The following is a 26,681-nucleotide window of genomic DNA, read 5'->3' on the forward strand; positions in this document are numbered from 1 at the left end:
TCAAAATTAATATCAAACACGGGATATTTAATCCAGCCACATGTACAGGGGTATGAGGCTTTGTTCTTTTCAGAGGTAAGCACAATGACTCTAAATAAGATGACTGTTTACCCCCAAAAGTAGCATATTAAAAACCAAAAGCATTGCCCTTCACTTAATTCTACTTAAACTACATATAAATTGCCAATATAACTATTCATAAGGCTCGTCATCATATTTGGAAAGAATACTGTTAAAATTATCTTGATGTATATTTATACATGAATTAAAATTTTTTCCTCATTGTAATTTTGGTTTTATGTACAAGCATACAGGTACAACCTTATTTCTAATGCTTGGCCTAGAAAGGTAGAATGTCACAAAAAATAATGTTTCATAAATGTGGTATAAGACTTCATGCATTCCCATGATGCCATGTCAATAACCTACTACACTAAACCAACTGTAACAATGCAGTGCATGCTTTAAACATCCAATTAAGAATAAATTTTAGCCAACAGCTTGTCAACAAGGGAATGTGCTGGTATACTGCTGAATTCACATGGCAGTAACCCACAAGACTAGACCATGAAAATTCAAATTAAAAGATAAATAGGGTAAAAGATGTAGATTTGCTGGACTACTTTACAGAATATTTACCTCAGATGAAAATGCAACATCTGCAAAATGGACTTGGGTTTTTAAGGGAGTTTTTAATATAAAACAAGTGATTCCTAATAGTGATTTGAAAAGTATGAGAACATATGAACAAATAAAGCTTAGTAATTTAGAATTTACTTTTGTAAAAGCAAGTTGACAAATATTAAAATGTTATACTTGCATTATGAACATTATAATATAAATATAAAACACAAAACATCCACTGTTAAACACTGATCTCCCATGCCTGACTTGGATTTAGCTACTGAGTATATTGTATTTTACAGAAAGAAACTTTCAAAGTTTTGTCAATGCTTGTAGTATATACTATTACTCCTCATCAAAATCTGCGTGAAATCCAAAAGGCTCATATTAAAGGTAGTTACTTCTCTTCTTGAATATTCTAAAACATGCCACTTTGGATCAGCCTTCAGATTTTCAGGGCATGAAACATATACAAAGAGAGTACCCAAAAATATGTGTGAACACATTTAGGATAAGTCTGTTTACAATTACAATAAAAATACCTTCAACCTTCATATCTTTCCATTTTCAGTGAAAAACAAAATACCCTAACCAAACATAAGATATTTGGGGCCAAGTTACTTCTTTGTAAAAATAATTTATCATGTGTTGATCGACTTTTTAAACCAAACTCTTAAAAGCATTAAAAAAATTGTGTTTTATAGCTGTCGATGCATTCACGTTGGTTAGTAAGAAGTGAAAAAGAAAAAAGTGTAGAAACAAAAAAATCTCAAACTATCCCAACTCCAGAAATAAGAAATTTTCAAATTAAGAAATAACCTTTCGGGGCGCCTGGGTGGCGCAGTCGGTTAAGCGTCCGACTTCAGCCAGGTCACGATCTCGCGGTCCGTGAGTTCGAGCCCCGCGTCGGGCTCTGGGCTGATGGCTCAGAGCCTGGAGCCTGTTTCCGATTCTGTGTCTCCCTCTCTCTCTGCCCCTCCCCCGTTCATGCTCTGTCTCTCTCTGTCCCAAAAATAAATAAATGTTGAAAAAAAAAAATTAAAAAAAAAAAAAAAAAAAAAAAGAAATAACCTTTGTTGCTTAGAAAATAAGTACTTTTCATCTCAAACTCACTCTAAATGCTTGTATAATTCAATACCTAAGAAGACTCTAGGTAAATTATTTTGTAATATTTATAGGATGATACTTCTCTGGGTAGGCATATTTTACACAATAGCTTCCAATTAATGCGGGAAAAAAAAATCACTTGATAATTTTAATAATTAATGATTGACTGATTAATGGATTAACATTTTTCTCAGTAATTCAGATGGCATAGATCCAACAAAGGGAACAAGGATTGCTCAATGTGAAATTCTGTCCATTCGTAACACTAAGCCAAAAATTTGCAGATACTCCACTCAGATTACATGTTTTCATGTATGTAATTTGAACAACAAAAAAATAGGTACAAAATGTCGAGCTTTCTCCTTTTCTTTCTTTTTCGTTCGTTCTTTCTTTTTTTTTCAGAGCAGTTCAATCATTTTGGGGGTTGGTTAGTACAATACAGAGAACACAGGGGAAAGCACAAAATGGCACTTAACACCACTGCCAGTACTCATCTCATTACGGTTATAACTAAGGACAGTATTACCTTTTGTGTTATTTGCTTTTCTTCAGAACATAAATCAAAGCCATAAACTTGAACTTGAGGTATATACACAATAGATACACAACCTTATGCAAAATACTTTTCATAAGTAACCTTACATTTTAAAATATTGGAAACTGAATATCTGTGCTGATTTGTATTCTGACTTAATGGAACAAGAAGAGAACAACATTCAACTAGGGAGGCCTATACTGACAATAAAGCTCTTAAAGTTAGAAATGTCTCCTTCTCCCTTTGTACTTACCACAGGCTACACAATGTCCTGAGAGGATTCATTATGAGAAAAATGGCAATCACAGCTTTAAAGACCTTGCTTTGGAAGGGACTAATGAGAAAGCAGATTGGAAAATGAGACTTCATCTTTGTTCTCAAATAAGTGGTCTTAATTATTCTTCTTATAGAAAAAGTTTAAATCAGTTTATTATAAATATATCTAAACCATTAATTTTTGCAGCTTTCAGATAAAGTCCAGCACTTCGTTGATACAAAGTCTATGAGAAGAGGTCAGTAGAGATCATCTAATCTTAAGTCGTGACATCATCCATTCAAGTCCTTGGCATAATCTATAAAGAATATAAAAATCACTTGATTAAATTCAACTAAAAAACTATGAACAACAAACTAAAAGAAGATACCATTTTTCATTTACCTAAACAACAATGATTAAAAAAATCATTAATACCCAATGTTGGTGTTACTGTGGTGAAGCCATACTCTCATACACACATCCATGCTTTTTTTGGTTCTTTTTTGTCTCTAGTGCCTAGGACACTGTCTGACACATGAAAGGAGCTGAGTAATTATGCAATGAATATCCACAGAAAATAATTTAGCAATGTGTATCAGAAATATTTAAAATATCAATACTCTACCTTTTTTCTACTTCTAGAAATATATTCTAAAAAAACCATCAGACACAAGGACAGGTTGATGTATAAGACTATTCAAAGCATTTTTAATGGGTAAAGGTAAAATTTAACTACTTAGAAATAGAGAAAATTAAATTATAGAACATTCATATGATGAAATATTAAAAACTTCCTTTCGAAGACTATATTACAGTATGATAAAATGCTCATGATATAAATGAGGTAAAAGTGGCAGGATACTAAACTAAATATGTAGCTGAGCTGCTAAAACAAAGTATATTTGTAATATGTATATTACATCTGTATGTTTAAAAAATTTGAAGGAAATAAAGTTTCTCATCACTAATACTAGTTACTATTGAATAAGGCGCAATTGAACGCAATGCAAAATACAGAAAGAAATGTTCACTATGATAAAACAAACTAAATGTTTACCAAGAGTAAAATTATATTATAACAAGAAGAAAGACTGTTAAAGACTGTTATATAATTATCTATGAGGAAGTTTGATAGGTATGAGAAACCATGCTACCGCACTTAATTGAAAAACACCACAACCCAGATTTTTTGTGGAAGTATGAATCTAATATTATAAAAGAAGAAAAAAAAAGAAGAAATCACAATGAGGTTAAAAAAAAATGGTTATTTTGGTGTTGGCCCATACTTTCCCTCCTGTTACCAGATTCCTTACTTTTAAACTACTAACAGGAAATGGTACAAAAAATAAGCAAACAGATTAACTCCAAACTGTTATATGAACAGAAGTTACCTAATAGCAAACTAGAAACCATGCTAAGCATTTAATATCCATTATCTTAATCTTTACAATGTTGAGACCAGAACCCTTCCCATACTACAAGAGGGAATCCAGGCTTAAAAGATGCTAGCAAATGGCAGAGGTGGGGGTCAAAATGCCAACCAATACTAAAACCAAGAATTTAGATCAAGGTGGCTAGACTGCAGAAGGGAAACATTTTCACCCAAACCAAACATTTCCACTTGATAACTACTGCAAAGGGAAGCCCCCATAAACCCAAAAATTGAAAAGATATACGATCATTCATTGATTTCCTCTTTTAAGAATGAAATTGCCAGGGTTCATATCCATCCTAACTAATGATGTATTTTCCACACAATTACTCAAAGTATGTAAGTCAATCATCTACCAATTCTAGATGATCTTCTTTGCTGTCAAATTTATTAAAATCAGTGCTTTTGCTTAAAGACCTTTGGTAGACAAAGACAATGTATAAAGACATATCTATAACTATAAATGTATCTTAACATGTATTAAATTATTTGACAAAGAAATATGCAACGGACAAGGTATTTTTTTTACCTAAATGAGGATGTGGACAATTGGTATTATTTGTGACTTTTTAAAATGCACATATTTGCTTTCTTAAGGTTCTAATTATGCTCTATCAAATGTCTGTCATCAGGTAATACTGCCTTCTAGTTCACTAAGATTCAGCTTCAGCTCCATTTAATTCGTTTTTTCTCTGCTTTTAAATACATACATGAGGGATTCTAAATAGAGGTCTTAAATTTGGGGTTGAGGTTCTTCTGATGTTAGGTTAAGAGCAGAAGCTTGAGGCAGACACAGATGAGTTAGCTGAAGTGAGAGAAATTCTCTTCCTCACAAGACCAGGGTGAAGGGTGAACCGATATAATGGATTACTGAAGCTATCTTATCTCTGCCCCGAGCTTCTGCCCTTTCCAAGTACCTGAAGAACCTCAACTTCAAATGTAAGACCTCTAATTAGAATCTTCATCTCCAATTTATTTTTCACTGCTTTTAAATATATACAGATCCACCATATTTTGGAAAAACTACACCAAAAATCTTAATTTGCTCATCTTTCTAGCTCTTTATCCTATTTCTAACCTCCTTTATTCCATCTCTCCTAATAGCATTCTCTCCATCCTCCTGATCCTTGACCTTACATTTGACAATGCTGACAACCACATCTTTCTTGAAATCCTTTCAGGTCTGGGCATTAGACTAGGGCAAAATTCTACTGTAGGCACCTACCTTTCCTTCCCAAACCAGGAACCTTCATGCCACACTCTCTCCAATTCTAACTTTTTTTTTTTTTTTTTTAAGTGCAGCGACCTCCTCTTGACAAAATGAGTGGCAAAATGGTAGCAAAATGAGTACTCCCAAATTAGTCTTCCATTTGAACCCTTTTCTAGTTCAGCTTCTTTATGGACAAAATGCAAACTAAAGACACTTGGTCCACCAGATTGTTATGAGGAATAAATGATACACCTGATACATGATACACCCTATGAAAAGCACTGGAGACACAGACTTGCTACAGTGTTAAATCCCACCATCAGTGCACGAACAGTTTCCTGACTTGTCCAGCTCTCCTTCACACTTCCATTTCCCTGAACCCCTACAGCAACTCTATCATCTACACGTTCACATGGATTTGTTCAGTATGTTCATATGTATTACGTGTATGTTACAGGTTTTACTTATAGAACCAAGGTAAAACTCTAATTATAGATATAGATTATCCCTTACGTTGTTTTATACATGGTAGCCTTAAATATTTATTGACTTTAAGAAAAAAGACATGTTTGTAAACTAAATACATGTTTTCTAAAAGACCTCTTACCCCTCGCCAGTAAGAGCACAGCATGCTTGGATATGCCACTGGTGATCTTTAATAGAAGTTAATTTCAAAAACTGGGAGATTTCTGCTACAGTCATGCATTCTTTAACATCTTGTTTATTAGCAAAAATCAGCAATCCAGCTTTTCTTAGGTCCTATAAAAGCAAATAAAACTGTAAAAAGGCCAGTGCATTTTTATTCACAGATTTTCCAACTTAAACAAATACTTTTGACAATCTTTTAACCTAGAATTCGACTACCTGACATAAAAGCATCTCATGGCTCTGATGCTGATAGATGGCAAACTTAAAACTAAGCACATTTTAAATAAACACATCTGTATTTGTATGGATTTACGTATTTCTTATAGCCCTAAATTACATTTTTTATGGTCCCAACTGCTATATTTAACAACAGTCATGACTTCAAATACATATTTACCCCTTCCCCTAATCCAAAACTAGGTTTCCATGGCCAAGAGCTACTCTTTAGCCTGGCACTCAAGAACTTTTCAAAATTTTACCCCTATCTATTCTTTAGGTACCCATACCTAAAGCTAGTACCTTCTAGGTGCCTAGGAAAACACACCATGTACGCCTTAGGGCCTTAGAGCTTAATTCTCAGTTGAGAAGTGCTATCCTAAACCAATCCTATTCTTCTGAGACCTAGCTCCTCTGTGTCCATGTAGATTCCTTAGATTTGAATATTCAATATGGCCATTTTGGACTGGCATTAAACTTATCAAATTTCCCAAACAGACAGTAAGTTCTACCACTTCTATGTTCTGCCTCTGAAGCAAATTCTTTAATCTTACTGAATTTGTTCTTCATAACATTTATTGAGTATCTAATCTGAGCAAGACACCCATTATGTTAACCATTTTCCAAATAAAATCTCTTAATACTCACAGGATTCCTGCAAGGTAGGCCTTACTATTCCCACTTTATAGATAAGGAAACTAAAACTCAGCAGTAAGTTAACTCATACAAGGTTATACAGCTACTCAATGACAGAACCAGGTTTGAGCTGAGATCTTCCCACTATACCTGCTGCACCTCATCTATAAAATTCTGAGACTATCACCTACCTCCTGCGGATATAGTTTGAATGAATGAACTACTACATGAAAAACACTCAGTTCAGTACCTGGCTTCAGGTAACAGTTCAGTAAATGTTAGTTCGCTTACTGTCCTGAAAACGTGGATCACCTTTATCTTTGTGCATACCCCAAACTGACTGGTCTAATGTTTTATTCACAAAGCAGGCCAATGGTTAGTCATCGCCTTTTGCTCTATCCTACCCTCCCCTCTCCCATTTTTAAAGACGGAAACTTCTTTGATAATCTGCTGAAAGTCATGGACCTTTTCCTCATAAAAATGTATATATGTATATACGCAAAAAAAAGTTTATATGTAATTTTAGGGTGTTAATAGATACTCTAAAGTCCATTCATGGATCCTAGATTAAGAACCCATGATAGATGCACTCATATATATGTGTGTGTATAGATACACGCGCGCGCACACACACACACACACACACACACACATATACATGGAGAGATACTGAGAAAACTAAGGTTTTGGTGCTGTGCTTGCAAGTTTTCTCAACTGTGCAGAATGACATCTTTATAGGATATTTTTATTTCAATCGTGTGTATCTGTGTCTGAAATAAGAAAGTCTTTAGTAGATACAAATTGACATTGCTCCACATTATTTTACTCTTATGAGAACATAGTTTCAACAATTTATACGATTTTATTTCTGATGTCAATAAAAAATATAAATAGTAAATTTCTTATTTGTTAAAAAGAGTCATGCAAAATGTTTTATACAATAATCAAGACAGACTTTTAGCTACAGCGCCCTCTCCAGGATGGCAGCTATGCTACCATGGTTAATGACAGTTACCTGAAAAACAGGGTCAGAAAAGGATACTCTAGAATGTTAAGTTCTAAGATTTTATGTTCAATTTATTTCACCTATGTTCAGTTCACCTGTCTTATAAACAAGGCAAAAAGTTGAAGGGATGGGCTATAACCAGGATATCTATTATATTCATTATCAAGGATCAAGTACTTTTTCTCCTACCCTAAACGGAAAATAGCATACTTATCAATAGTTGATATGTGGCTGGATCACTGAGTAGATGGACTTTCCATGGAATGTAATCCTTATCTTCCTATCTCCCAGGTTTCAATACCTCTTACTAGTATATGCTGAAATCTTATATAGGTCAGGATTGCTAATGCTGGCATGTTTAAAGAGCACATTTCTGACATTAGAAATACCTGGCACAACTTGAAACACATAGTTTATGCTATTTTATTTGTATATAATCTATACTCATCACTCTTAGTGATGAAATTATTCGAAGAAGCCCCTGGACTAAAAATTGAAAAACAAAAAATAAAGCCATTCTATTGAAAGATTTCAAAGTAAAACCCATATTGAATATAATTTTTCTAGATCTCATAGGTTCAAGTTTTTTTATTTGGGGTTCTTGGTTTTTTTTCATTTTTTTAAGTTTATTAATTTATTTTGAGAGAGAGCGCATGTGCATGTGTGCACAAGCAAGTGGGGACAGGTAGAGAGAGAGGGAGAGAGATTCCCAAGCAGGCCCTGCGCTGACAGTGCAGAGCCCGAAGCAGGGCTTGAACCCATGAACTGTGAGGTTATGACCTGAGCTGAAACCAGGAATCTTAAATGACTGAACCACCCAGGTGTCCCAGGTTTCTTGTTTTAAAAAAACAAACAGCTATTTTCCCTATTTTTAAGCAGTATTTAGCAAGAGAAGAAAATCTTCCTTTACTTTTTTTATTAAATAACTTCAGGATCAATTATACATTATGCTAACAGAAAAGAGATATATTGGATTAAGGCTGTTCATCAACTGGACTTAGCAAGAGGTCAAAGTACAAGGTGAACAGTGGTGATTTTTATCTATTAGCCATTTTAAACTTTGAAAAACTTTCTGCTACCTGTTACAGATTGTTGCTAAGAGTCTAAAAATATTTTTTCATTTAGTGAAGAAGATGAATAATTGCAGCACACGCAAGACATATTTATTTAGCATCTTCCATATGCCTTATGCAGTTGTCAATATGTTTCTCCAAGCTTCATTTGCAAAGATAATTCCTAGAAGTTGAGTTACTCCAAATAAAACGTCATCTACCCTTTTGTGTTTGGAATGATTTTAAAATTCATGAGCTTCAAAGTTTTGCACTTCATTTAAGATGAACCTTTCAGAAATATTTAAAATCATTTTATAGTTTTATAGTTTTGTATTCAGTAATACAGGTAAAGCATCATTAGTGATGGTAAAAAGATTTTGTTGGTTGCTATGATATATATGAAACATCTGACTAACCCCATGTCAAAATTTGTCTTTCACTCACACATTCTCATTCTTTGATCCATTTGCCCCTTTTCAGATTTCTGCCTATTTGGCTCTTTCTGACCCTATTAATTGGTTTAATCCAGCTCCCAACTTCATCTGTAATTCCTTTCTTCTCTGGCACTCTCCCCATTCAGTCTCTTTCACTTTCCAACTAGGCCTTATTTCTGTCTTTTTTTTCTTTTCTTCTTAGCAAAGAGTCTGAATAATGAGAATATTTAAGTTGAAATCCTGGCTCTTAAAAATCTGGTCAAGTCAAATAAATTTTCAGGACCTCACTGTACTCATCCATTACAGATGAGTAACATCCACAAGAGAGGAAGTGACCAGCTCAATTTAATGTCCCCAGCTAGTAAAATTCAATGACTTTGAGTCCTACTACTGAGCTCTTTGATCCTGCTATATATTGGCCAATTAGAACAAGGATCAAAGAAGAAGACTATCTGTTAAGAGTGTAAAAAACATACTCAAGATACAAATACATTTGTGTCTTCTTTTTCTTTTTCCTAAATCTTCAAACAACAATAACTCCTTGGTGTAAAATACAAAAGGAAAATTAAAAAAAAAAAAAGAAAATCCTTAGTTTTCTACCTTTTTTATAGTTTATTTTTTGTTTCCCAAACTAGAATCAAAACTCGTTAAATGCATGAATAGCAACAGGTATTATCTTTTTTAAAAACCCAAGGGGTTTCACAAAGCTGCCAGAATGAATCCAAGACAGGAGAAGGTGCATCTTTGGTGGGCGTGATCACCACATGGAAAACAGAACTTCAATTTATACAACCACTTTATTAGGTGTCCTTACATCTTGACCGGATGCCAGAAACATTCCAAAATTCCTAATGCAAATCTCAAAAGCAAATCATCAAATCAATATTAAAATTAACATAAAACTTCCTTACAGATACACCGGCTTTTTTTAAGCTTTGTTAAAATTCCACTAAAATTAACAGTTACATATACAAATCTAAACATTAATTTTTCTATTTCTGTCTATAAATATGAGTTAAGAATGTAATATCTGTTGGGTTCCTGGGTGGCTCAGTCGGTTAAGTGGTCAACTTCAGCTCAGGTGATGATCTCAGTCTGTGAATTCAAGCCCTGCATCAGGATCTGTACTGACAGCTCAGAGCCTGGAGCCTGCTTCAGATTCTGTGACTCCCTCTCTCTCCTGCCATCTCCCCCACTTGCACTCTGTCTCTCTCTCAAATATAAATAAACATGAAAAAAAGAGTGTAATATCTGCAATAAAAGGCACACAAAAAAAATCAACTGCTACTACAGTAAATATATGATTTTATAACTTATTATTATTAAATATATTGTTTATTGTTTATTTCATTTTTAAATCATGCTACCTATAATAATTCTCAAAGACTAAGAAAATGTGGCTAGTCACGTAGTTCTGTTTGTTTACTCAAAGGGACAATATCAGAGAAACATAAGAGCGACAACATTTAAGTATTAGTCTGATAACTGAGTTACAATCAAGCCTTACTAAATGTCCATGAGACCTTAAAATCTCATTTCTAGTGATAACCTTCTATATAATTATTGTTATAAAAGGCAAAATGAAAGCCAATTTAGGTCTTTTCACCCAGGAAAACTTCTAGACCAAATTAATCTAGGATAAAACAAATAGAAATCTATAACTGACTCCACAATCTTTCTGTTGTTTCCAGATACACTTCCAATTTGGGAAGTGTCAAACTGATAAAGCAGATGGCCAACAGATTTAAGCCCGTATTTAAATCTGAAGTACGGGTGCTTGGCTGGTTTAGTCAATACAGCATATAATTCTTGATCTCAGGATCGTGAATTCAAGCCCCACACTGGGCGTAGAGCTTACTTAAAAAACTTTTTTTACAAAAATTAGTAAGTAATATTAATAAGTAATATTATTTAAAAAATAATAAGTAACAAATAAATAAATATTTGAAGTAATATCGTAACAAGAAAGTAGAAAGAACAAATGTGATAGCAATATCTCACACACACACACACACACACACACACACACACACAGAATGCCAGAATTCTACTTACCTCATGGGCTAACATTTTATAGAGTTCTTCTCTAGTTACAGAAATTCTTTCTCTGTCTGTACTGTCCACAACAACAATTACAAACTAAAATAATTACAAAAAAATAGTGATTACACAATTCAATATTCATAAAATTTATAAAGTACTTAATTGATTTACAGACCACAAATACCAAGAAATTAGAGCCTCATGGTATGGTGTTACTGGAAAACCAGATACCTTCTATATACATTGTGGAGCCTGAAGATTTGATCCATTTCTATTCAAATATCATTTGCTAATTTTTAAGAGAAAATAAGAGAAAAAAGAATACAATGCTAACGCTATTAGAATGTTAGTTCTACTACTCCGTTAATATTCTACTCCATTAATACTACTCCGTTAGTATTCTAACCAATATACATGTTTGTTTCTAAATTAATGTCTTGAATGGTAATGAGCTTGTATCCAACTATGTGCACCACAGTCAATATGAAAAAAATACAGTGAAGCTAATATAATGTTGTACACTAATTAGACTTTAATAAAAAAATCTTACTGAGAAAAAATATGAAAAAGAATACATTATAATCCCAGATTTTAGATATTTCTACAGATATTATTTATTAATATCGATCTGAAACTCTAAAAGGGCATGATATGGGAGTAATGTGACAGTTAAATCAACTTTTAAAAATCAACAAATGAAAGAATACATCTATTTAAATCCATGCTTCTCTTGTTTATGTAAATGGTACCTGCTGCCTGCAAGCACAACTCTTTCTTGAACTAATGATGAGACTAGGGTGAGAAGATGTAGTGAGACCTGTGAAGGAGCCAAGGAGGACTGAGCTACACTGTACCTCTTCTTCACCTGCACGAGTACCAAGAACCACCATGGAAGCAGAACCCGAAACAGTCACTTTATGATGGCACTGGTGATGCCCAGGTTAACTCTGCTTATAAAGAACAAGCACTATGGATTTTTTAAAACCAGCTTTCCATTTCCAGATAAACCACTGTTAATTTTCAGAGTCTTTTCTATTTATCAGATGTCATTAACCATATGGCAGATGGCTAAGAGAACTGCTACTTTACCTCTTCTCTCACTTGACACTCACCTAAGACCCATCCTATTCTAAGGCATTTTAATAAAACCATTAATTTTTAAGATGTTGTCATAAATTTGATACTTGCAGCATTATACACAGAAATACTAACCATATATACCTTTCCTTCTCCAAAATACATGATCAAATGCTGAGCAAAGTGTTAGGGGATCAGGTCATTAGAGACAATTAATAGTGTCTTAATGATACAATATGCATCTTTATATACATTTGGAGTTTTATAATCAGTACTACAAAAACAACTGTCACAATAAATTGAACTTTCAATTTACAAGGTCTATACAATAAAGGTCTCAAATGTCATAGGTCTGAATTGACTCTTGGGAAATAACATATAAATAAAAACATATGATTTATGTCCAAATTGCTTTATAACCAAAAGAAGAATTATTTCATGTACAATTGTGCTGCATAAAAGAACATACATAGTAAAGGTCTGGCCAGGATTCAAGCCTCCAGAACCCTCTCATTTAACTAGGATTTTCTGTATGTAGACAAAAATAAATACTAAGAGAGAAATAAAATGACAAAGTGTGAGATTGAACTTACTGTAAAAACAACTATTTAAGATGAGTTCTGGGATCCATACATAATCAGACTAATCAATCACCCCTTCATTCCAATTCTCCCTATAGACAGGTTCAATGAGAGTGGATATACAGAACAATGACCCTGAAACAGGGAATCAAAGATTCTATCATGTTTAAATTCTACTTTTATTAACATATTGGGATATTTCAAAAAGATTAATTATAAGAGTTCACATCTAGAAGATATTTCCCAAGCATTCTGTTCTTAGAAGTTTTAGTATATTAAGAAACATTACCTCTGTGTTAGTATAGTAAGTGTTCCAGGAAGAACGAAGAGATTCTTGACCACCAATATCCCACATTAAGAAACGTGTATTATTAATCACTATTTCTTCTACATTACTTCCAATTGTAGGTGATGTATGTACAACTTCATTCATAGAACTAGAAAAAAAAAAGTTCAAATATATTACAATTAGCAGGGAAGCTAGACTGTTTGAGCATTTTGTAATCAAAGGATAAATCAGCATGAGTTTTCATATTTTATATCCAAATGGCCCTTTCCCACTAGCTCAGAAGAGTAACGTAAGGGTTGGGGCATCTGGGTGGCTCAGTCCTTAAGCATCTGACTTTGGCTCAGGTCATGATCTCATAGATCATGAGCTTGAGTCTCACACCGGGTGAGCACATGCCCTGCTTTGGGGGGAGCATGAGCTCCACTTCAGGTGAACACAAGCCCCGCCTCAGGTGAACCCCACTTCTCTGTCTCTGTCCTTCACTCACTTGTGCCCTCTTTTTCTAGAAAAAAAAAAAAAAAAAGAGTGAGGTAAGGGTTTAAACGGATGGAACTAGGTAGTGGACGATCCGGAATACTCTAGATTGAATCCCAGAAACTATATAAACAATATTTCTCTACTTTCTATAAGTAAAAAAACTGAACAACATGCTCTACATCATATAAATTTCTAGCTGTCCTACAACAGTTGCTTAAATCTGGCTCCTGGTTTAGAGTCAACCTGACTTCTTACAGAATATTTTAGGTTCCATATAACTTTTTATTGCTTTTGCTAATCAAATATTACCCAGGCAGAAAAAATAACTATGAATGATAAAATAAAAATTTTAAACTAGTTAATACTTACAACTGGTAAAGAATGGTAGTTTTCCCTGCATTATCCAGCCCAACAATGATAACTTTGTGCTCTGAGATAAAAAAAAAAACAACATTAATCATTTATTAATTAAAAACAAAAATAGGCCATTTAAGTTCTAACCGTGAATTTTAGGCATCAACTGGGTACATAGTGGGGTAGCGTAAATTAGAAAAAAAGGTCAGCCTTTAAATCTGGTAGCAGAAGGCCAGGTCCCATCATAGATAACCGTAAACTGAGTACATTTAGACCACAGAATTGTTCTAACACCCAATCTAACCAAATTCTAAGGTTAGAATTTGTTCTAACCAAATCTAAGGATGTATGGCTATGGTGGCAGGGACTCCCTCTCCCTTGACTCCTATGACACCACTTTCTCCAAGTTCTCTTCCACTCTCTCTTGATATATATAGATTTTTTACCACAGATTCCTCTTCCTTGGGTCTTCCTTCAAAAACATTCATGTTTCCCAAAGCTGTCTTCTTCCATTCTCTTCACATTTTATTTAGCAGGCGCTCTTAGGGCCTATCTAGTTCTATGCTATCTAAAAACTATTCCAAAGATAGTATGTGGAAGAAGCTCATTTCCAAAGATGGTGTCTGTATAGTCTCCTCCCTTCCCTGATTCCATGTGAATCTGAGCTGGTCCTGTGACTCACTTTTAACCAAAAGAATATAGCTGAAGTGATGCTGTGTGACTTCAAGCCTAGACCATTACAAACCTTGCAGCTGCCTGGCTCTCTTGGACAACTACCCTTGGAGTAAACTGGACACCATGTAACAAGTCCTACTATCCCCAAACCACTATATACATAAGTCAGAAAGCCTAAGATGATCATGTGGCTTGACCCTGTGGAGACAGATCACCACATGGTTGTCCCAGCTGTTCTAGCCATTCCAGATGAGATGCCAGACACACAAATAAAGAAGCCATCTTGGATATGTAGCCAGGTCAAGCTATAGATGACTCTAGTTCTAGATGTTAACTGCAACCAAATGAGAATCCCAAGCTAGAACTTCCTAGCTGAGCTCAGTCAAATCACAGAACCATGACAGATAAATGATAAATTATTGCTTTAAGTCACAAAATTTAGGAGCGGTTTGTTACGCAGCGGTAGATAACACAAGCACTATGGAAAAAGACATGCAATTATGTGATCTTGGGCAAATGACTTATTTCTCTAATCCCTAAGTTTTCTCGCTATAAAACAGGGACAACAATACCTATCTTTCAGAGTTGTATAATGATTAAGATAGCACATGAGCAGTGCCAACCACTAAGAAAGATTGTTCCTAATCCCAAATCTCTCCTAAACTCCAACCTATCTAGTAGACACAGTGCCACTCAACATATCCCAAACCCAACATTCAAACCTTTTTCTAATTCTATTCTACCTAATTTGCTTAATGGCATTACCACAAATTCAGTTGCCCCTGGAGCTTATTCAATGTTTCCCTCAACCCCAACAACTAATTTGTCACCAAGTTCTATGGATTCCACCTCAAAAATATATCCTGAACCTGCCTCCTTTCACCGGTCCTAGTTGTAGTCCTTCTCATTTCTTATTGTAAAACCTTCCCTACGTAGACTGTCTCCAATCCACCTTCCCACTGTTTTTACAGTAATTGTTCTACACTACAAAGCTGATACCACCACTCTTATTGAAATGATGGCTCTCCATTTTGACAGAAAGACACGGCACAAGTTCTCAGCCTTGTAAATAAAGACAGTCATAACTGACTAAGCTCCGGCTTTATCTCTCACCACTACCACCAGGTACCTAGGTTGAAATTCAAGCCATTCTCCCCACATAAGCTGCCACATGTCTTTACAGCAAACATTTCTCTACCTCTACTCGGTTTTTCCCTGAGCCAGAATTATCTTCTCCAATTCTCCACTTAGGGAATTCCTACTAATCTTTTAAGTTTAGTTTTCCCCCCAAAATCACTTTCTCATGCTTTTCCACAATATCTCTAACTAGCACTTATCATTAACTATTTACACATACACTAACTAATCTTCTCAGCCCAATGAGGCATGCTTTATACGTATAGATCCCAGGCCAATCATCTTTATAATCCCAGTCACTACAACTTTTCCTGGCACAAGGTACTCAACAAATGTTGAATTAATTACTATTCATTCTATAAATAATAGATGTTGAGGATTGTAACACCTCACAGTAAGGATATCTTTGAGAAAAAGCCTTTTCAATGAGATGGCATAAGTTTTCCAATAGTTGCCATTTACCGTAGAGGGGAATTCCTATTATACAAAAATAGGAAGATCAAGTAAATAGAAAATTTTAATACAGTCTATTTTCTCCAATCACTCATTTCTCTGAAGAGAGGACAGGCAGCTTAGGACCACTAGGGTTCTAAAGGGAGATGATCATGTTTCCCCCATATAGGTTCTTAAAAACAATTTTAAAGATGCAGGGCCCAGTACATTTAATCTTTCGAGGTGACTAGGGTAAAGGAACTGAGAAAATGATCAAATACAAAGATGATACTTATTTTAAATAAAGGGTTAATAACATGTAGAGGGCTTGCTAAGGGAAGTTCAGTTGAATGACCACCAAAGGCCTCATCAAGTGATGTTTCTCTCTGGTGAATTTACCTAGTGCATGGCCCTTCATCTCCCAGGTCCACAAACTCAATCCTGCTAGTATCTCAGAGTAGACAGGGCTCAGAGAAAGCAACTCACAGAAATGACATATACACAAGAATGCCAAAATGAGTAACATACAATGAGATCAAATGTTCAAAACTAACCTGGCAAGTGCAGTCTCTCCCTAAGGAAAAGCAATAGGGTGGTCAGATTATTTGGGGAACATGGGCTCCTGTCAAAGGGTGTGTTTTATAAGCTTAATGACTGGATATATCCATCTTCACATTAGGGCCATACCTGCATCAGGGCCAGATTATAGAGTTCTTGAAGGAAGGTACCATTTTACCTGGAAAGTTTTTAAAATGCATGGCAATTCTGCCTAATTCTGTATTTTTCTATGCCCCCCAGAATAAGCATTCTTCTTTTAATGGTGTATCTCTTCCTCACTTCTATTACTACAACCACCTATAAACATTTTAATTAAGCAGAATTCACATCAGGCTATACTGTGATCTCTGGCTTGGATGAAAATTTTTAGCTTCCCACTTGAATACTAATTTTTAATAATACCATTCTCAAAATGCCAACTATTTTTAGTTTCAGGAATATCATTTTCTAACCTCCACTGTATCACCTGGACTAAATTTAGACAGACTAGACTAAGACAGACTAGACAGACTAGACTTTAGGCCAATACTCAGGAAGAAAATACAATTAATCTGACCCATGTGAGAAATATCATTCTAAAAAGTATCAAATTAATAGGGGAAAAAGAAACAGTACAAATATAGGCAAGAATCTATGACAAATAACTATAGATTGACTTAAAAAAGTGTGTGTGTACAAATAACACATACAGACACCCCAAATACAAAAAGCGTTGTCTGTTACAAAGTCCTTCATCACTTAAAGAGGTTGGAGTTTTATTCTAACCATGCTTCCATTTTTCAAAGTATTTTGCTACATTTCATTTGTAACTGCTATCAGAGCCTGTGGTACACTGTTTTGAGCATTCACACAGAGCCCCTTAACAGCTGAAGACCCCTTAACAGCTGAAGATGAATTTGAATTTAAAGGGGGATGAGAGCCACTTGGTATTATCTCAGCCATAAAGTAAAAGATGGTTCAAATGAGTGCTATCTTTTTTCCATTAAATGAAGTGTAACCCCTAAATGATAAGAATGATTTAAAGATTTGTCTAAAAAATTCTAAAAGGAGTTTCTAGGGGCACCTGGTTAAGCGTCGGTTAAGTGTCCGACTCTTGATTTCGGCTCAGGTCGTGATCTCATGATCAAGCCTCACTTTGGGCTCTGCTTGGGATTCTCTCTCTCCCTTGTTCTCTAAACAAATAAACTTAAAAAAAAATAAATAGGGGTGCCCAGGTCACTCAGTTGGTTAATCGTCCAACTTGGGCTCAGGTCATGATCCCACAGTTCAGACTTTAGGCCCTGTGTTTGGCTCTGTGCTGACAGCTCAGAGCCTAGAGCCTGCTCCAGATTCTGTCTCTCCTTCTCTCTCTGCACCTCCCCTGTTCCCACTCTGTCTCTCTCTTTCTCAAATATAAACATTAAAAAATAGTAATAATAAATAAATAAAAGGCGTTTCAATACATATTTTAAGTAATAGCAGGCGTACATGTAGAAAAGCTCTCCAGCCTTCTAAAAGCTTTTGGGGCACCTGGGTGACTCAGTCAATTAGGCATCTAACTCTTGATTTCAGCTCACATCACGATCCCAGGGTCGTGGGATTGAGCCCTGCATCAGGGTCCACACTGAATATGGAGCCTGATTAAGATTCTCTCTCTCCCTCTCTAAAATAAAATTCTAAAAAAACATTTTTTAATAAAGTAAAATAAAATAAAATGATAGCTTTTAAGGTGAAAACTTACCTAGCTTTGTTTTTTAAAACGGTCTCCTTATTTTAGCCATGCCCCATAGGACTTATTTCCTGATTCCAACCATAGTACTTTTCTACCACTTCTCTAAGGAAGGACTACTAGACAAAAAAATACTACAGAAAGATTCTTTATCATACCTGACCACAAGCTGAACATAAGCAAGGTAAAATTGCTGTGAACAAAACCCACTGTGCAATAACACACAGACATAAACTGAGATAAAGCACATGGCAGAAGAGGCTCATACCAGAGGATTCCATCTTCTCATAACACAAGTTAGTTGCCTGCTGAGGACAGGATGTGATTTTTACAACCACTGCATAGAATGAACTAGAGAATCAATAAGATGGAATCAGATAACAACATATCCTGTTGTGGATAAATATTTAAACTGCCGTAAGTCTGTCTTCAGTAGTGCCTAGAAAAAAAAAAGGATACTGGGAAGAGAAGGCATGGAGGATAGTAACAAGATGAGGATTCTTGTCTGGCATGGTGGAAAATAAGAGACAAAAGCATCAAAGATGGTGAGAGGGGAAGTAATGTAGCACTGGTTTCCGTACTGGAAACCTCCTTCTTCTATTTAATTTTACAACCTCAATACATTCCTTTGTCACCTGCAAGTGCATAAATATGCAAACATGCCTCCAAATTCTTAAGACATAAGAGAATTTCTAAAGTCCATCAAGGGAATACAAGCTAATGGAATTAAAAATATAAAGTTTTTAAATTGGTAAAAAAAAATTTTAAAGAAAAAAAAAAAGAAACTCCAATCAAATGTGTGTGGCACCTGGAAAATCTCCAAGGAGCTGCATGTTCTATGGGGCAGTCTAAGATCTCTTTGGAGGGCATTCCAACGAGGAATCCGTGATGCAGAAGACCTTCACCTTTTCACCCCACACGAACACCTACAAGCCACATTCATCACCAATTTCTATCCACCCTTCTCCCCAAGATTTGTCTGTATTTGAATTTTTAAGTGTTTTACAATAAAGCACCAATGGCTGTTTAACTGCTTCCTAAGTCTAAGGTATAGCACATAGACCACAGTGAGAACTACAAAATTAAGATATAACTGCGTAATAGGCTCAAAGATAAAGGTGGCAACTTCATGGTGAAAAGCCAGTTTACTACCAATGATAGGGTTAAATTATTCAGACTTTCTAATACTGCATCAACTTCCTTTGGAAATTCTTAGGCTCCTTCACCACCCCAGCCTGTTCCTCCCATTACCAAGATGGGAGCAGAACTCTACGCAAAACCTAAAGTTGTAGCCCAAAAGTGTTCTAAGGCACTCCAAAACAAATATTCTACAAAACCTAAAACATAACATGCATACTAAAAGATAAGGTTATTATGGGCAAATGCAGTAAGAATTTTGGCTATTCCAATTCTCTGATTCATGTGTTTCATTACGAGTTTAGTGTTTAGTATGATTTTTCTTTTAGAGTATCTATGCCACAGCATTCTTATTCAGATGAGCCAAAACAACTACACACGGTTACAATGCTTGGATAGAATTTGGAATTATCATTTAGGCTTCAGTTTCCCAATCAATACTTTACTGTTTTGTCATGAAAATGCTCCTAGTTTCCCCTCTTCATTTCCTTTTGTCACACCCAGACAGCCTATCAGTTCCATTCATTGCCAGGTTCTAAAACTCAATTTATATATATATTCCTCCAACCACCAGTCAGCAAATTAAACGAAAAGATGTCACTGTCATCCTGGAGGACTTCTAGTTCTGTGAATCATACCAAAGTCAAAAAACACAAATGCTAAGGCAGATAAATTGAGAGTCATTCTGACCCTTCATTATCATCTCATTTCTACACTACACAAAACCCTAACTCTATCTTACATAGAGCAAAAAATCCACCTGTCATGTTGTCTATCGTTCATTCTCCCAGTCCCTAGCACCGAACCTGGAATAAAGCAGGTGCTTAACAAAGTATGAATGAAGAAATAAATCAGATCTGGAAGATATAAAGGTTGGACGTGAAATACCTGATCAAGTCACTTTGTATTAAAAGTTCAATTTTCAAAATCTAGAAGCATCATTAACAAAAAATAGTTTGAAAATAAACTTACTATTTATAACAATGGTAGTAAAGTCTCAGGGAAAAAACACCTCTTTCACACTAAGGTTGCTGAATGAAAAGCGATGATTATACATGGCAAAATCAGAGATGCAATGAGGAAAGAGAAACCACACAATAATTTGAACTTGCTAAGTTTAGTGTAAAGAAAACAACTGGGGCAGGGAGCACCTGGGTGGCTCAGTGGGTTGAATGTCTGACTTCAGCTCAGGTCATGATCTCACGGTTTGCGAGTTCGGCCAGGCATCGGACTCTGTTCTGATAGCCCAGAGCCTGGAGCCTGCTTTGGATTCTGTGTCACCCTCTCTCTGCCCTTCCCCCACTCATGTGCTCTCTCGCACGCACGCACTCTCTCTCCCAAAAACAAATAAATATTAAAAAAAAAAAAGAAAAAACTATTAAATGGGATCAAAGTAATGAGGGCTTGGCTAATAAAAAATAACGCTAAAGACTATTGGACTGACAAATATAAGGAGAATCCACTACACTTAGGGGCTTAGACAGAGCTTCCCCAGAGCCCCCTGGACTGAGATGCAGACCTCATTGAAAGCCTTGATTGTGGCGCACAGAAGTAGCTGTGGGGATCTGCCAGTGAATCTTGCTGGAAATCTTCCCTTTAGGGTGTTGGGGAAAACTTCATTGAGAGAGATTTTGCTGGAGGTCCTCCACGATGAAATCAACTGAAGTGGGTGCTAGAAACAGCTGGTGATTGCTAACCACTATGCAGTGCAGGAGCCAGCCACTAGAAAAGGTGTTCACCCTCCTAAAGCAGGACAGAACCTGCTAAAAGCACACTGTACCCAGGAAGAAAAACTATTTCCTCATTCAACGTCCCTCCAATGCCTTGTCTACTGATAAAGCTTAATATTGTGCCAGCTGGCAAAAGAAAAATATATAAGGATCCAGCTCCATATCCACAGAGCGTGCAAGAACGAGGATTATGGAGCTAAATTTTATTGCCATAGTCCATCTCTTTGACTGAGCTTCCATATGTACTCTACTCTTCTACATAGCTGAACTCCCATACAAAAAAACCCAACAGCAGCAGGGGTGGCCTTTCCAGCACCAGGCTCCAGCAGCACAGGCAGCTTCATCAGCATTCATTCATAACTTACTCCTTTCCTAAGAGCCAATCAGAAGAATAATACAGGCTATCAATAAGGAAATTTCACAACTTATTCATAGTTCACATAAATGACAAAGTTCTTAAGTTTAGCTAACATGAATCCTTCTTACACAAAGAAAGTTTTTTTGTTTATTTGTTTTTTAAAGAGCACTAACTATGGCAATAGATGACCCTGGTTAAAATCCCAGGTCTCTTAACTGTAGTGCCTTAAGCAAGTTACTTAATGTTTCTTTGTCCCTATAAATTCGGGAGAAATCTTCCTCCTAGGGTTGTTGTCAAGAGTAAATCAACTGAAATGAAGACTAAATCAACTAATCTGCGTTGAACCTAACCTTGCAAAAGTCAGCAAATGTTAACTATTATTATCTCATCTCTAGAGATGGAGTTAGCTTATATCCTGTCTCCCTACACTAGAATGAACCCTCCACAAAGGCAGGGAGATTTGTCTGTTTTGTTCCCTGCTTTGTTTCCACCACCTACAACAATAACTGGCACAAACAGGTGCTCAAAAATATTTAATAAACCACTGATCACAAACCCTTCTATACTAAAAGACACTCATGACAATTCTTCAAAGTCCTACTGTTATAAAGACTTATAACTTAGTAACTGAGAAACAATAAATGGGGAGAGGGGAATCAAAGAAAAAAATTATGCCAATCTCTCCTTTAATAAGACATGTATCTGCAACATATTTCTTCAGTGTTTTAACGTGGCATTTACCAGTTGTGTGGCCCAGGAAAATCACTCCACCGGAACATCAGTTTCCTCTTTTGAGGGGAATAACTACAAAGAATAACTCAAAGAACTGTTGAAACATTATTTTTTCTTTAAATAATGTATGTAACACCATTTAGGACAAAATTTATATTCTATTGAATTTAAATATCGCCTAAAGGCAACCTCTGGTTTTTCAAGTTTGAGAAGTATGCAATTAGCTTTCACTGTGCACTCAACCAAGCTAAACTTAAACTGAAAAAAAAAAAAAAAATTCTAAAGGTGTTTCAGAAAAAAAGAGATATGGCATGAAGTTCCCTCAGCACAGCCAATTCTGTAATCCCCTAAAATTTTCCTTCCAAGAGTTTATGTGAAAAGAACATAGGATTGTGTTCTGTACCTTCTGAAGGTAAAATAAAGCATCCAAGATCTATCTGACATATATATCATATCTCCAATTTAAAAGCATCAAAATCTGACATTAGATTTAATGGTGAATATTCTGAAATATGATCCTACTGATTAACAACCACATCATTTAGCAGAATAGTTTATTCACATTTTCACAATATTTTGACATCTAAATTTCTAAAACTTAACTTCATTAGTTCCTCTTACTATTAATTTCCCAACACTGAAAGAAATGTCCAGTCAAAAATTACCACAAAATACAAGCAACAAGAACACCACTATTAGCAATTTTTAGTAGCAACGATGCAGTAACATCCTTATTGTTTACTATTTGCAAGTAGCTGTTGGCAAAGCTGTAATTCATTCTTAAGTTACAGACACAAATAATTTTATCACTGACTTAAAATAGAAAGTGGAGATATCTCATTTTTCTTGCAGGACTAGAGCTCAATCAACAAGCAATATAAATTTCATAGCAGAGCTGAAATACTAGCTTTGCTAAAAATAATACAAAAATTATGGAGGTAAAAACTAGAATAGATCCTATCTACTAGAAACACTACCGATTTTACAGCAATGTTAGTTCCTATTCTTGAGACCTAGAGATTACCTTTCCAATATCTGTAGGCTCCACAGTCACTCACCCAAGATCCCTGGTGTTCTACATTGAGAACATCTAGACCCAAAGAGGTTAAATGACTATGTCTCACTTCCCCTCTCCCAACAGAAACAGCTAGCTAGCGACCAGGCAGATTAGAACTGGTTTTCTCCATTTTAAGAAAAATTCCCATATCAGAAAAATCATTTTAAATATTGCTCTTCCGAGTGTCATGTGATCTACACTACCATTTTTTTTTTTTTTTTTTAAGATACACAGCAATTGCAAGTTCCAGTTCTGCTCCCTTCCTATCATCTTCTTATAGGAGGCTGGATCATGAAGGAGAAAGTGGGGATACGTTGTACATAATAGATGCCACCACTCATTCAGGTCTTTATTGGAAAACTTTGGGATGTGACACCACCACCAGCTCACCCAAGACAAAATAGCAAACTAAGTTACTGACAGCAGAAATGATAAATTACCCAACATGCGTTAAAAAGGAACAAAAGGGCACCACTAACTATAGTATATCTCAATGACTATGGAGTTTTGTTAAAGTTGTATCCTCTTTCCTCAGTTTTAGAGATTCATCTTGTAACAAATTTTAATAAACCTGATATGCATTTCCAGTCAATGTTTGAGTTCAGATGAACTTAAGCATCCCTGTGTGATAATATATTCTGTATGTAGTAACTTGCTCGTTACCTACATAAACAAATGTTTCGTATGGCATGTTTTCACATGCTTTCAGTGAAACACTTTAACACTTTTCATCCAGCCAAAAAACCCCCAAACCCTCCACTTAAATAAGGAACACAAACAGGAAAATGATCTTAAGCTTAACCTTAAACACAAATATGAATATAGGAAAAGGACTGAGATCCATTGCCATTCGGGATGCACTAGTCTCCCCAAGGAGAGGGATGGAGATGCAGGGAGAGCTCATAAACCGAGGTGTACTGGACAACTCAAGAGCGATTCCTCAAGTTTCCCGCATTCTGCAACCCTCCATCGCTCAGTGGTGCGGCTCGGGCCATAACCTATAACCTTCATCCCAGAGGACCCCAGCATTTCTATGTGGTGTCCAAACCCAACTGCTGGAGGAAAAAGGGCCATAAGACAGGCCAGGCCCTACAAAGGGACGTCGGACGTGGGGCAAGAAACCTTTTCCTTTCCAAATCGAAATCGGAGCAATGGGTGCATTTGCAGAATGGATTTCGCAAGTAGGTCCCTTAAGAAAAAAACCATTCCCGAACTCGGGAGTGGGGACTGAAAGCCCCCGGACCAGCATCAACGCAGCCCGCACCCAGAGCTGAGACGGCGCGCAGTCGTACCGCCCACATTCCGGAAGTATTCGGAGACCACCCCCCCCCCCCACCCTCCCGGCCAGGGCCGACCCTCTTCCCCAATCGTAAGCCCTCGGCCCGCACCCCTCACCCTGGTGATTGAACAGTCTCCATATCCTGGTGAAGAGAATTCCCATTCTTGGGCAGCGGACCCCCCCCTCCAGCCACCCGGGCCGCCTGGCCTCCCCCGGCTCAGGCTGAAGGGGAGGAGAGAGACGCGCCGGTGCCTCCGCCTCTGCTGCTGCTGCTGGTCCCGCGCTGGCCGCCAGCTCGCTTCCTGGGAACCGGAGGGAGGCCGAAGCCCAGGCCGCCCTGCCGCGTGCGAGGCCCCGCCGCTGCTGCCGCGGCACTCGCCTGGCTCGCGGACATCGCCGCCGCGTTGTCTGCGACGAGCCTCGCGGGCCACCGTCCTCCCCCAGCTCCTCTCGGGCGGCTGCAGTGGCGGCGACCACGCGGGCGGGGGAGGAGAGGGGCGGGACGAACGGGACCCTGAGGGCGCAGGCGCGCGGACGGAGGGGCGGAGCCTGAGAAAGGGCGCCCGCTTGGCCCTCTTTCATTTGCTTTACGGAACGACTTGTAGCCTGCGGGACTGAGCCCGGGGGGAAATCGAGGCAGTGCGGACTGCGGGTTGTGACAGATAGCTTTTATCTACTTGCTTTAACGTCCTTGCCCTTTTCATGTTTTTCCCTGCATTTCCTCGACGGAACCATAATGTAAATGTGTTAATTGAATGCCTAATACTGATCCGCAATCTTTCATACACACTACACCAAAAGTTCCACGTCTTGCCCCGCAAAGACTTTGGGGATCTGTGAGGGAAGCTTAACCTCTCTCTCGCTCGCTGTCTCTCTCTCTCTCTCTCTCTCTCTCTCTCTCTCTCTCTCAAACTTCTTGCCCCTGCCATCCAGCTGAAGCCAGTGGCCTTACCTACACAATCACTTATTGCACTTAAGGATTGTACGTCAGGGCTCTTCCCTATCCAATCTCCCTCCTCTTTCCAGTCAATCTTGCCCCGAGCAACAATTTTGATCAAGTCCCTCCTAGGGTTAAAAAAATCTGCGGTAGCCACTAAAACTGAGCAGGAGAGTCCAAATACCTTAGATACTAATTTTTCTCCAGACTATGGCCCCAAATAGCCTTTCCAGCTGGGATTTCCGTTATTCCAAACTGGTTACGCAGCAGGTCAAATGTTTTCCCCTGCTCTTACAGTCTCCTTGCCTGGACACCTAGAATAGCTATGTCCCATGCTCTGCATGTGTCGCATTGTATTTAATCAACCTTCTACTATGGGATATTTCGAAACTAGCATAAAAGTGAACCATCAGGTTACTTGATATCAGAGTTCTGCTTCCACGTGTTATATTTTATCTGGGTAAATTGCTTAATCTCTCCAGGCCTCAGTTTTCACATAAGGAAAAACAGTGGGTTTGTCCCTAAGGTCTTTCTTTGATTCTAGGTCATCCGATGAAGAGGTCATTTGATAATCTGATAATTAGTCTCTACTCTTGTTAAAGGCAAGAGGTGGGAAAAGAGAAACTAAAGTTGTTTACTTTTCTTTCACAAAGAAATCAGAAACAGCTCCGTCCCTTTCTATTCTCCTTAACTTTGGTAAAAAAAGAAAAGAAAGAAGAAAATGTGAAACTTATAAAAGGCATTTTGAACTGTTCTGCCCCTCCATGCTCAAGATCTGAATAAAATTAAACAAAATCAACAGTAAATTACATCTTTCCACCTTACATCTACTAGCAGTACAATATCTTGTCTCAATATATGGAACAAGTAAGACCTTGACAGTCTACATTTCTTCTTAATTGAGCTAGAAAATTGTACCCGTAATACAAAGAGCAGCATAGAGGACTAAAATGTGTCTCTTTTT

General features: G+C 36.9%; 1 protein-coding gene across 1 annotated transcript; it reads right to left on the reverse strand.

Moving 5' to 3' along the window:
- Window positions 1-672: 672 nt before the first annotated feature.
- Window positions 673-25,231, reverse strand: ARL5A (ADP ribosylation factor like GTPase 5A). Its single transcript, XM_030323995.1, has 7 exons — window positions 24,897-25,231; window positions 13,993-14,053; window positions 13,147-13,294; window positions 11,212-11,295; window positions 5,772-5,923; window positions 1,696-2,838; window positions 673-1,443 (listed from the first exon to the last, which is right to left on the reverse strand). Exons 1-6 carry the CDS (start codon window positions 24,940-24,942, stop codon window positions 2,790-2,792), a joined length of 540 nt encoding a protein of 179 aa, XP_030179855.1. The 5' UTR covers window positions 24,943-25,231; the 3' UTR covers window positions 673-1,443; window positions 1,696-2,789.
- Window positions 25,232-26,681: the final 1,450 nt, after the last annotated feature.

The sequence above is a fragment of the Lynx canadensis genome, chromosome C1, assembly GCF_007474595.2.
Source record: "Lynx canadensis isolate LIC74 chromosome C1, mLynCan4.pri.v2, whole genome shotgun sequence".
NCBI classification, from domain to species: Eukaryota; Metazoa; Chordata; class Mammalia; order Carnivora; family Felidae; genus Lynx; species Lynx canadensis.

What these genes read in the sequence shown, in the direction of transcription:
- ARL5A (XM_030323995.1), bottom strand. Translation starts at nt 24,942, where the DNA reads ATGGGAATTCTCTTCACCAGGATATGGAGACTGTTCAATCACCAGG. An exon ending in GAGACTGTTCAATCACCAGG is followed by an intron (nt 14,054 to 24,896) that starts GTGAGGGGTGCG and finishes TTTTTATCTCAG; the next exon opens with AGCACAAAGTTATCATTGTT. An exon ending in TGTGCTCTTACTGGCGAGGG is followed by an intron (nt 2,839 to 5,771) that starts GTAAGAGGTCTT and finishes TATTCTTTATAG; the next exon opens with ATTATGCCAAGGACTTGAAT.